At 41.0% G+C, this 13,352-nt stretch overlaps 1 protein-coding gene across 7 annotated transcripts in view; it reads left to right on the plus strand.

Annotated features, from left to right (window-relative positions):
• Positions 1 to 13,352, plus strand: part of PTPRD (protein tyrosine phosphatase receptor type D) — a 184,095-nt gene that overhangs the window by 8,783 nt on the left and 161,960 nt on the right. For all 7 annotated transcript variants that reach the window (XM_024213897.3, XM_024213898.3, XM_024213900.3 and 4 more), the window contains one exon: positions 2,582 to 3,163. In XM_024213897.3, the coding sequence (XP_024069665.2) occupies positions 2,582 to 3,163 (582 nt within the window). The remainder of the gene's footprint in view (positions 1 to 2,581; positions 3,164 to 13,352) is intronic.

Genomic DNA, 13,352 nt, shown 5'->3' on the forward strand with positions numbered 1-13,352 from the left:
AGAGTTGGGGGTCCTGGAGGGAATATTTTGTGGGGGTCCTGGAGAGGTGTGTATGTATTGGGAGGGGTATCTGGGGGGTGCTGGAGGGCATATCTGTGGCAGGAGTACTCAGTGGAGGTGGGGGGCAGTGTCGTTCGCTGCCCCCGTGGCAAGTGCAAGCCCAGGACCTAGCACCAGCTGTCAGTCATCGCCTCCCTGCAAGGCCCCCTCAAAGGCCTGGGAATCAGGGCTGCAGAGGAATGGACCAATCAGCTGGGGATGCAGGAAGGGACCGGTTGGGAAGCAGACCAATCGGGACTCGTTCTGAGCTATAATGTCTGCTCTGCAATAACCCCAGACTTTGACTCTTATTTCAAAAATCCACCCAGACGGAGAGTGGACTACCAAAAAAAAAAAGATAATGTCCAAGAAAACCCGGACGCATGGTAACCCTATCTCCATGTCACACGGGTTGTGCAACTCAAATGCCCAAGTGGTGATGCCCTGAGATATATGCAGAGCAGAATGATTTAGGGCTGGTTCTAAGAGCAAGGCCAACTCTGTTGCTTCTTAATGCAACGTATTGTGTCCTGCCCCGGTGCCTGCTGATAGAGCTAGCCCCTGGTTAACGCTAAGATTTCATTGGGCAGTCCAAAAGAAAATGTAGATCTAGACTACGGCTAACTTCTGGGCATGTTTCCTGGGCAGTAAAAGCTCCCTCTGCATTCTCCTACACAATGCATAATCTCATTTATTGAAAGAGAAACGGAAGCCCGAAAACAAACATTGTTATTTTGTCATCTGCAAATAGCAGGTTTTTCTTAGCAATAACGACTTTTCTTTTTCCGTATAAACAAAAGTGCAATGTGAATGGGACAAAAAGTAAGAAACAGAAGCATAGGGTATGGGCGGGAGCTTTGGTAGGCTGATGTGTTTCCACCAGGGGTAGACTCTGCACAAGCAATACAGGTAACAGAGATGAATACAATTAATGCTGCCCACTTTTCCACAATTTACAATACATTTGTGCTTCAGTATGCAGCTAAGTGAAACTGGTTCCATAATTGTCTTTGCAGATAATTGTTTAACAGACTTCTTAAGTTCTGAAAAGCTGTGGCAGTAAGCAGTAATTTGGAGGGCAAAATAAGCGTTAAGCAGGAGCGGCGCCAGGGTTTTTGGCGCCCTAGGCAGGGGTCCTTCCGCACTCCCGGTCGGCAGCGGCAATTCGGCGGCGGGGGTCCTTCCGCGCTCCCGGTCTTCGGGGCACTTCGGCGGCGGGTCCCGGAGCAAGTGAAGGACCCGCCGCAGAATTGCCACCGAAGACCCAGAGCACGGAAGGACCCCCCGCCGTCGAATTGCCGCCGAGGATGGCAAAATGCCACCCTCCCCAAATCCTGGTGCCCGAGGCAACCGCCTAGGTCGCCTAAATGGAAGCACCAGCCCTGGCTTTAAGAATAGCCACAGAAAATTATTGAGGGCTCGACTGTGACTTGGAGTACATGCCTGTGCAAGAGAGTAAAAGCAAATGACAACAACCCCCTTAAAACCCTGTATGGTCTACCTGGACCTTGAATCCAGGCACGCAGCAATAAGTAAGTGCTGTATACCTACTTATTGCGTCTTCAGGATATGTAAACACAATGGAGAGAGGTGGGGCAGAATCTTAGCTCTGCTCCCCACTCACTGGCCAATCCAACTGGAGCAAGTGTGTTATAGTTAGCTGCTGATGTTGACATTCCACACAGAGCAAGGAGGAAGCAAGAATTGTGACTGGAAGGCCTCCTGGGGTGGTGCAGTTCAAGGATGTGCCTAAACTCACTACACAGTACATAAGATCCAGTACCGAAGTACTGAGCATGCACCGTGAGGTGTTGATTCCCCTACTCTTGTACTGACTGCAGGCAGAGATCAGTTCAGTTCCTTACAGGATCAGCCCTTATTGTATAGTTGCACTTCAAAACATGTTCTTGTTTGCAATGTTCTTTTGAATTTAGTCCATCTATCTGGCCTACTCCTGCATTACTAAAATTATAAACTACCGATTCAGGCAGCAATCATATTAGTAGATAAGCAAACCTCTCCTTTCATTACTGTTTTTTGCTACCTTCATTCTAGCTAAATCAAGGGCCGTATACTTTTCAAAAGCAGCAATGGTTAAAAAGTTGATGGCTGATTTTCAGAGTTATTGGTTGTCTGCAACTCCTGTTAAGTTCATTAAAAGCCGAAGGTATCCAGCACCTCTGAAAATCGAGCCTTAACAGTGCATGCTCTCTCTCTGCAAGGCTGTTCTTGTGCAGATGCTTAGTGGATCTATGGTAAAAATCATTATTGTGCCATGTATCAAAAGACCTTTTTTAATGGGGGATTTGAGATATTTCTGTGTTCTCTGTTAAGTTTCCGGAATAAATAACAGTACTAAACAATTCGATTTCCTATGAAAGAGTTGAATTCTAAATAGGGGATGTAGCTCCTGCCCAAAGCAACTACATTGCAACCCACTTAATGTCATGATTTGCTTTGTTTGATTTCATATCACACTTTAAGAGTAAAGAAGGATTGCTATGTACTGGTTATAAACTTAATTTTATGGTATTATTTTTAGCCTTACCCAAACCTCCAGGAACTCCTGTGGTGACGGAAAGCACAGCAACAAGCATAACGTTGACTTGGGATTCTGGGAACCCTGAGCCAGTCTCTTACTACATAATCCAACATAAACCTAAAAACTCTGAGGAACTGTATAAAGAAATTGATGGGGTGGCTACAACACGCTACAGTGTTGCAGGTCTAAGCCCATATTCAGAATATGAATTCAGGGTAGTTGCTGTAAATAATATTGGACGGGGCCCACCCAGTGAGCCAGTGTCAACAAGGACCTCAGAACAAGCACCATCTAGTGCACCTCGCAGTGTACAGGCTCGTATGTTGAGCTCAACTACAATTTTGGTACAATGGGAAGAACCTGAGGAACCAAATGGCCAAATTCAAGGATACAGAGTTTATTACACCATGGACCCCACCCAACATGTCAACAGCTGGATGAAACACAATGTGGCTGACAGCCATATCACCACTATTGGAAATTTAGTACCACAGAAAACATATTCTGTGAAGGTTCTTGCTTTTACTTCTGTCGGGGATGGACCCCTCTCTACTGACATTCAAGTCATCACTCAGACAGGAGGTAAGACTGCAATATGGTGGAATAAATTACATACATGTAGAAATTGGGCAGACAGTATTTGAGTGAGTGAATGTTGGGAAATAAATACTCCCAAGAGATGTCCAAAGTTTTCTTTTGATCTTCCAAAATGTTGCCCATTAAAAGGCATCATTCATAAACCATCTTTCGGCCCTTGCAGTCATTAAAATGGAGGAAATTGTCTTTATCGTCAAATCTTCCATTCCCTTTTTCAGCAATGTATAAATCTCGAACAACTCTACCAAAGCAACAGTATTCTAAGTGAGACTGTGGAGAAAGCTAAATGTGGTGGCCACTGCTTGGCTACGACAGGACCTCTAATGCTAAGTACCACACTATGTCCAGCAGTTATTAGCTAGCATTTTAGTGGCCTTGTCCTTGAATATTCTGTGGAGTTGATTTTAATTTAGATTGTATATGGGGCATCATATGTTAGATCATTTTTGTTAACATTGATTTGGAAATGTAAAATACGTATATACTACACATACACGAACATACATATACACATACATATATCTCTGTGTGTTGAAAATGTTTAAAATCATTAAAACTGTGTATATGCACACAGAAGCACATCCTCACACTTCTGATTTATAAACCTCCCTTCCCCACTCATCAACGGAAAGCACCACCGTTCTAGGTAAAACAAGGTTACTATTTCTTTGTTTTATATTTGCAAGTAGGTTTTGTTTGTGTACAGGACCTTTAGGTCTATGAGTTAATTTTATTATCAAATCATTAGCAAGCTCAATGAATGCAAAGAATATTTATGAAATCAAAAGCCACAAATGCTGGTCATGCTAAACTGCAGAAATTATTTTATTGTAGCTCTATGGAATAAAAACTCCCTATTGTTTACTGTCCTAGAACAAGATGTGTGAAATATGCCATAGTTCAGTGGTCACCTAGAAATATAGAATGCTACTTGTAAGTCAGTTGAATTTTTTAGCACTAGCAAAGTTTCTTGTGGTAGAAGTTCAAGGTCCCTCAACTTTTGAAAAACATGTCTCCAAAATATAACTCAAGGCACTGGATCAAACTCTGCCATTGTTTACCTGAATGCAAATCCATTGACTTCTGTGGAGTTACATGTGTGTAAATGGAGAACAGAATTTGATCCGTTGTCTTGGAATTTCTGCAAGTACTGTGTACTGGGGAAATGTGTGTTCAGTTTTTAAAATTATTTAAAATTAGAAGTTTATTCATTAGCATTTCTAATTGATTGATTGATATTTGTATGTATATTTAGATAGTGAATACTAATTTTGGCTTTTGATATATTTGTGACATTTTTCAGAGGCTTGTCTTTAGATTGCCATATTGCTTTCCCCTTTCTAGCTCTTAGTGTGATAGATTGTATTAGATGGAGACACAACAAGCTGTTCATCCATTTTGTTCAGTAAGGGCCTGGTTCTGCTCTGTTTGAGGTCAGTAGGAGTTTGTCATTAACTTCAACGGAGCAACTATTTCCTGCTGTGGTCCAGTTGGAATGACCCAAGTTATGTTACTGAGCATAGTCACCTGAGGAGTTCTCCATGTATTTAAACATTTCTGGCATCCTTGTGTTGTTAAAACTGGATCACTTAACATGCCCTCCTGTGCTGTTTCTTCTTGCTGCTGTAACATGAAGAAGTCCTGATAATGATGATGCTATTGGAGTGATTCTCAATGCCAGTGTTTTCACTTTGCGAACTGACTTGACCTGACATTTTATTTTTACACTGTCTCATAAAAACAACAGTTTTGAGAGAGGAGAGGCTTTTCAAAGCATGAGCCTGATGGAAAATGCATAGAAGCATGTGAACATTTTGAATTTCTGCAAGTACTGTGTACTGGGGAAATGTGTGTTCAGTTTTTAAAATTATTGAAAATTAGAAGTTTATTCATTAGCATTTCTAATTGATTGATGATTGATATTTGTATGTATCCAACAGGATAGGGGTAGGGAAGTTGGACCTAGTACAGCACTCCAGCAGGGGTGCTGCAAGTAGGGATGCTGGGGTACGGCAGCACCTCCTAACTTGAAATATTTTCCATCATATACAGGGTTTACAGTTTTGTTCAATGGCTTTGGGAACCCCCACTATACAAATTGTTCCAGCGCCAGTGCACTCCAGCTTATAGCAGCGCCAAACTTTAGGAAAGCTTTAAATCTGAACCTCGATCTGGATCCAAATTTAGTGAATGGTCCATCTTTGTAATGAGATTAATGAAAACTTCAGATACATATCCTCCCTCCTCTAAAAACTGGAGTATTCAAATTAGGATCTGGATTTTGTGGCTTGAATCTCTCTCTCTCTCTCTCTCTCTCTCTCGTGTACATGTGTGTATATAGAAAAATATACACACAGAGAGAGAATGCCATAAGAAGCAGGACCTGGAATGATGGCTGGGTTTGGGGTTGTTTTTTGTTTGTTTGTTTTTCTCTGTATAGAACTTAAAAACACATGAATAATTATTTCAGTTGTGTAAGCTATCACTTGATGGACCAAATAATGCTCCCATGGAAGTCAAAGACAAAACTCCAATTGACTTCACTGGGACCAGCATTTGTGTCCTAGAGTTTGATTGACAGCAGTGCCATTCAATATTTTGATAGCTTGGTTTCCTTCAAAGCCTTTTCCTATTATGTGCATTGTGATCATTGGGAGGCAGGAAAATGTTCTGAGGATTTTGAAAATAAACACATTTGGAAGAGTTTTATTTTCAGCACCAGCATAATAAATATTCAAGTTGAATATGACAAAATGGTGCTAAAGAAACAGGCATCTTGATTTTTACTTCTCACTTTATAGGTCATCTGAGTAGATCTGGTCAAAAATTTAATTGAAACTTTTTCAATGAAAAATTTGGTTTTCTAATAAACGATTTTTTTCTGCTTCCATTGAAAACTTTACCTTTTTATGAAAAACCTGAACACCCTGAAAAACACAAAGTTTTAGATTTGGAACCATAATCTAAATGTTAAGTTCAGCTCGGTTCTCATTAAAATATGTCCTCCTGAGCTGCCACGGTGCATCATAGGAGTAGTAATTCGGGTACCTCATGCCCACAATCTTCTTTATGGGCTAGACTCTATGCCCAAACTACATCTCCTATGGTGCACCACGGCTATGGCACTTTTATGGTGCATCTCAGTGGTTCAACAAGAGGGGAGATTATGGGCCTCATGTAAGAGTCCAACCAGGGATCCCAGCTCACTGCGGATAATGGCATGGCACAAGACATGCAAACTACAATTCCCAAGAGCCACTGCGGCAGCTCAAGCAGACATGGTTAAATATCTAACTAATCCCAAACAAAACAATTCAATTAAGATGTTGGCCACAAATATTTGGTTTTTCTTTCTTTTTTCTTTCTTCATCAAAAAGATGATTTTTCCATGGCATGTATTAGAACTCTCCCAAGTTGTTTTTATTGTGGGCTGTGGTTCAGTTTCACATAAGTGGAGTCAGGGTAAAATATTGTAGCTCTCTAACTGAGGGACTATCATGTCTTAGAAAGTCACTTACTATTCAAAGCAGTGGCTCAAATATATATTTTAAGGAGTGACTTGTCCAGAAAAGGGGATTTTTGACTGCTAGGATGGAATGGCAGTCTACATTTCATTCTTTTTTGTCTAAGGATAACTATTTTTTCTAAACTGTGAGCAGTTGAAAGTATTGTCTTTGTTGTATAATAAGCTGCAACTTGTTTAAAAGAGTAGCTTAAATCTGTGTTCTCGGGTATTGTTTTCCTTGCATTTCTTTAACTACAGTAAATCCAGGCAGATGACATCCTGATTTCTTATGGTTTACAGTTGTTCTGTTCTTTCACCATACAGCTTGGAAAAGCCTCTTGATCTTACATTATGAAGTTGTCAGCAGCAACTCCATAGTTAAGGTTGCATTTAGTTTTCAAAGTTGGGGTTTCAGTCTGTTTGTCATTGACTAAAGCAAATATTTGCCATAATCAAATTTAACACACCGCTGTTAGAGAGCTGTTGTATATTTGTGGAAAGTTACAAGTAAACACTTTGGAAGAGTTTGAAGGAGTTTTAAAATAATTCCCTTTTGAAGAATAAGGACTGGTATCTAACATGCTTTTTTATATCCCTGTAACTTACAATTGCCTTGTTTTTAACACTTGTACATTTAACATGCAGAGGTTAATATAAAAAAAATGAAAACAAAAATAATTATAATTCTTCATCACTATTATGATATTTCTGCCATTGAAACAAATGGATAACATTTTCACCATGAATAGCCAACATTTTAAAAAAATATAGCTATTAAAAGCCAACATAGAAAATGTTAGAGCAGATGCCAGTAGGTTTGTGTAGAAAGACCCTGATCCTGCATCGTTAACATCAGTGGGAGCTTTGCCCCTGACATCAATGACTGGAGGATCAAGCCATGTATGTTCTCTAAATGATTTGACTCCTGCAAATGCTGGACTTCAGCATGGACAAATTCATATATACTGAATTGTGATGTTCTCTCCTAATTTATGTTGCCCCATCAGTAAACTATGTCTCTCATGCCTGGTCCCCATTCACAGCTAATTCACTACAGAACTCGCTAGTTACATTTTCCCTGAAACACAACCCTCACTTTTTTAATTTTCTCAAACCAGCCCCTCGTCCACATGCCAGAGCAGACTCCAGGTGCATCCTTCATCTTGCACACCTCATAAAAAAAATCTTCCGGCTGGGTGTCAGGGCCAGGGGTGTTCCTAAACTCTGCAGAGAGGGGAAAGTTACTGAGGAGGAAAAAAGGATCTTACTTTTATTAGCTTCCCAGAGCAGGAAGAACCACTATGTAGGGATTGGGAGCATTGCAGGGAGAACCAGAGACTCCACAGGACAGGGAATTCCAGGAGGCATAGATAACTATGGGGAAACTCCTAGATTTAAAAAAAAAATTACTGTATAAAACACATTGTTAACTCTAAGCTAAGGATGTTACTTAACATGAAAGTTAAAGTGTATGTACAGTCACCACGGAACATTATAGTTAAGAAAGCATTTGAATGCATAGAAAGGAACAATTATAGGAAGATCAGATATCTGACTATCTTTAAAAGAAATGTAAAAGGGAAAATATTATATTACACGTTCAACAAACCTTATTGTAAAGCTAATGAGTTGGATTTTTTTTTTTAGTTCTGTTTCTAATAGAAGGGTTGAAATGCAGAGAAAAACATGCAATTTTTAAACAAATTATTCTTACAATTCTATACTGTAGCTTAGTAGTAGACTCTGAGGCTGTCAGTCTGACACCTTTCATGAACATCAAACACATGCAAAAATGTAATAGTAATAAAGTGTCCTGTTAAAATTAGTTTCTTGCCTAACCATCAGCAATAATTTGACGCCAGTTCAATCACTCATTTTGGCATCATCACTTCCCTCCTTCCTCTGTGTATGCCCCCATGTTAAAAAAGTTTGTAAATGAAAATGAAGTCTAAAACCAATGCATTTCACTCACCTAAGGCCCTATAATTCTGTGGAGTGTCAGACATGGAAGAAGTAGAAAACAGTGCTAAATGCCCCGGAAATGCCAAACAAGAGAAAACGATAGTCCTGCAGCAGCCTGTCTTGGAGCTCATGGAAGCCTGTCTATGTCATGACTGTTTAGTTGGATCTCCACAAGGCTTGGGACAGGGAAAAGGGTGAGGGGTAGGTGCAGCTGAGCACCAAGGAGGTGCAGTGCAGAATAGTGCCAAAGTAAGTGGCTATCTTTCCTAAAATTGGCAATGGAATTGCTGAGTACTATAATGCTGATGAGGGAGCCATGCTGCCTTATGGGAAAGAGGACCTAATGCAGAAGACCTCCATTCAGATAACCCCAGCTTTCTTTACATATCTCAATATCTGCAGGAATAACCCTGCTGATAGCAAGGTATTTCTAGGTGAAGAGGGCCACACTCTCAGACCCCTGCAGTCAGATACTACAATGATGGGAGCAGTGTAAAACTCTTCCCTACACACAAGGCAGCAATCCAGGAAATTCTCTGAGCTGAAACTCCTGTATTTCCTGGCCTTTATATGAGTTTTTGCATGCCAGCCACAATATTATCGCTTCTTCTGTTCCATTTTTCCAGCTTCCTTCTCCTGTTCTGTCCCTCCACTTCCCTTTCTCAATGTTTCCTCTCCTCCTTTTAATCTACTCTTTTTTCCCTTCTGTTTTGCTTTTGTTTGTTCTTCTAGGCTGTTTTTGTTTGTTTTGTTTTATTTTAAACTGAAAATGTGTACTTTTGTTTTACAAGCCATGGCAGCATTCTCTTCTTGTTTTCTTCACTCTCTTCTTGTGTTATCTCTGTCCTCTCATTCCTTTTATGTTATTTTTCTAGCCTCCTGCTCAATTTATTCTTTGCAGACATGGTTTATTTGCATCCCCACTTCCTTCCTTGATATTCTCTTCCCTTTTTCTCCTTCTTTCTGCCTGAATAACTGAGTTAAGTGACCCACTGAGCAGGTATGTGTTAAGAAAAAAAAGTGACCTCAAAAAATATACCTGCCCTGAGACACTGAATTAATAGGGATTTTGAGCCCTGTAATGTAAAGTACTATAAAGAATGCTGGAAATGTGAAGCACGCATTACTGTGGACCTTCTAACTTGAGTACGGAAGAGGGCAGTGTGAAATACCTATAAGATAACTTCACTGCATCAATAGAATTAAACTGACCATATACCATAAACACTCCCAAAAATAGCTCTCCTGTTTTTTTCAATCATTCAGACTATTTTCCTGCAAGTAAATGTTTAATATATTTTTGAGTTTGTACCATCGTATTTTTATTGCACTTTAGCATTGTTAGTTGTTCATTAACTTCTATGGCAGTTGATTTACAGGTTTTGAGATTTTTGACAAAATGTACTGCACATTTACACTTTTTAATTAGTTAATTATTCTTCAATATTATCACTCTAGGTTTAAAACTGTAGAATTCTAAGGAGTCAGAAACCTCCAGGCTTATTTATATAAGTTACTTCTGTGTTAAGAGAGAGAGTAGACACAGACACAGGATTAATAAACTATCTCAGTTTACTTTTAATTACCTTGTGTACTGTGTAGAGAGAATGTGGTATTTTAACAAAAATGAATATCAAGTGACAAAAAAAGAAAAAAATGTGGGCTATTTATTCCTAAACTGTAAAGGCTTATTAGGAACAACTTTATGAGATTCTCAGCAAACACAAAATCTTGGCCCTTTCCAACTCCACTCAGCTTGTAACTTCTCCTGTTAACTCCTCCATGCCCATTTCCAGAACTTCTAACTCCTAAGCTACTTCTCTAAGAATCACACTGCTTTCTATGTTTGCTTCTGGACATGTACAAAGGACCATGATAGGAACCATGATCTAGAGCAGGGGTGGGCAAACTACGGCCCTCGAGCTCGCACTGGGGAGGTGGGTCTGGGGCTTGCCCCTCTCTAGCAGTCCAGCCGGGGAGCAGGGTTGGGGGCCGCTCCACACAGCTCCCAGAAGCAGCGGCATGTAAGCATAGGAGCAGCCAGGGGGCTCCGCTCTGCACGCTGCCCCTGCTCCAAGTGCTGCCCCTGCAGCTCCCATTGGCTGGGAACCTCAGCCAATGGGTGCTGCAGGGGCAGTGCCTGCGGATGGCGCAGCATTCAGAGCCACCTGGCCGCACCTCCGCGTAGGAGCTGAAGAAGGGACATGCTGCTGCTTCCGGGAACCACTTGAGGTAAATGCTGCCTGGAGCCTGTACCCCTGAGCCTCTCCCCGCACCCCAACCCCCTGCCCCAGCCCTGATCCCTCTCCCACCCTCCAAACCTCTCGATCCCAGCCCAGAGCACCCTCCTGCACCCCAAATCCCTCATCCCCAACCCCACCCCAGAGCCCACACTCCCAGCCGGAGCCCTCATCTCCCGACCCCGCATCCTACTCCCCTGCCCCAGCCCGGAGCCCCCTCCCACATCCTGAACTCCTCATTTTTTGGCCCCACCCCAGAGCCCACACCCCCAACCAGAGGCCTCACCCCCTTCCGCACCCTAACCCCAATTTTGTGAGCATTCATGGCCCGCCATAAAATTTCTATTCCCAGATGTGGCCCTCAGGCCAAAAAGTTTGCCACCCCTGATATAGAAGTTAGAGGATGGATCTGGAAATCGGTTAATTTTTGATTCTATAAACTGCTTTGTCAATGAATCACTGTGTAATCTTGTGTAAATTGCCTAACATCTCTGTGTCTATTTCCTCTATATAAAATGAGAATAAGAATATACATACTTCGCAGTGAAGTTAAGAATTTTAATTAATGTTTGTAGGGCACTTTGAAATCATTGGATAAAAGATGCTACTGAAATGTTTTGTTCTCCAAAAATACCTGTGCTGTAAAAAATTCCCACTCTGTGCGATGATCATGCAATGTGACAAGTTGGATTTGGCTTAGCCTATAGTTCTATGTTGTAGAACACATCCCAGTAGCAAGAGCAAGGCAACCTGCACAGTTTCCACAGCCTGTAACTGCCTCTCTTTAGTTGCTTTTTCATCTGTGGAGTAGATCAGAAGCTGCAGATATCTGCGTATGCAGCTTGGTTCCTGTTTGCATTGCTACTGCTGAGCACCATTTTTTCTGGGCTAAAGAAGTGCCATGTATGGGTTACAGTGAAATTCCTTGGGCTGTGCTTATGCAACATCTTGAGGCTTTGATTCATTCCTACAAGTATTACTAGCAGTATTGTACTGGTTTTGGTTTAGTATTTTGTTTGTTGTAGCTCCCTTTGTTTTGTTGTGGAGTTGTCTAGAAGCCAACCCTTCCTGCTCCTTTCCCCCCCTCCAAAACAATTTCAGACATTGCTTGAGTACAAATTGAAAATATCTGCCACAAACTAATAAAACTGGTGGAGTTAAGGTTCACTGCCTGAATGGCATCCCATTACATTTTAAGCGAATCTCAGCTTTAAGATGGTAAACAAGGACTTCAAGGAGAAATCCTTGAGGAGAGAGATGTTGGAGATGAGTGTCTCACAACATATAATCATTGAGAACCAAGAAACCTTTCTCCATCCCATCCTAGGAGTGTTTTACCAGTTGGCATGGCTTCCTTGTTCTACAGTATTTAGTTTTCCTAGCTTCATAGGAGATTACAAGGAAATTGTGCAGATTGAAGTGGAGAAAATTCAGGACCCAAGTGGATTACTTGATTTGTCCTGTGCAAAAACTGCTTGATTACTTTCTGCAGCTGTCAGTTAGATTATAGACAGCATCTCTTATGGAGTTATTTTGGCCTTTCATGCGTTTGGAGAAAGGAAGTTAATCTGTATGGTTCAGATTTTTTAAGGGCTCATTTATTCTAAAATCTTCCATTAGACAACCCTCATATCATGAGATAGCTATGTTGGTCTCAAAAAACTGACGAGATCTCCTTTTGAACTGCACCATAACCGTGAGGTGGAATTTCTAACATGGTTAATTTTATTTTTTGTGGCAGCAATTGCAGCTCACATGGTAAGTCATCATAAGGCTTTAGGGACTCTAATCTATTTTACATAAAGTCCCACAAGGACAAGGTGATGTTACAGACACTCCCTAGATTCCAGCCAAATGTGCATTGGAATTACACCATAATTGCTCAGTTACTCTGCCAATATTCTTCCCAGTATTCATGCTCATCCAAGTGAAGCACTTTTCCATAGTCTGATAGTACTGTGTCATACATTTTTTGTTTTGTAGAGCAGGCAAAGTCCCGATGAGTGTCCACCTGTCTTTTTGCTTCATTTGATACAATTACACATGGGACAAATCCATGTCAAAAAGAAATATGTCCCAATGGCTTTCTGAACTCCATGGCTCATCATTATGCTTTGGCAGGCCAACAGTACAACTCCAAAGTCACTTTAAGCCATATTTAGTAGGAGGCAAATTGCAACGATCACCAGCCTCCAGTTGGTTCCTATCCAAGAGAGTTGTAAGGCAGCCACATGGAGCTCTGTGCATACATTTATACAACAATATGACTTGGACTCACCATCATGACAGTAATGCAAGTTAGACCTAGTGGTATTACAGAACCTGTTTCCAAGTCAGGAATACTCCAATTCTCCCAGCACCTTGATTCAAATTTGTATTTCCCATTAAAATGATTCTATTGCTCCTTACGTACTTACAATGATTTGTCATTATTTGCTATGATTTCCCTTTGTACTTTTTATATCGG

The sequence above is a fragment of the Terrapene carolina genome, unplaced genomic scaffold, assembly GCF_002925995.2.
Source record: "Terrapene carolina triunguis isolate 2854851 unplaced genomic scaffold, T_m_triunguis-2.0 Scaffold35098, whole genome shotgun sequence".
NCBI classification, from domain to species: Eukaryota; Metazoa; Chordata; order Testudines; family Emydidae; genus Terrapene; species Terrapene triunguis.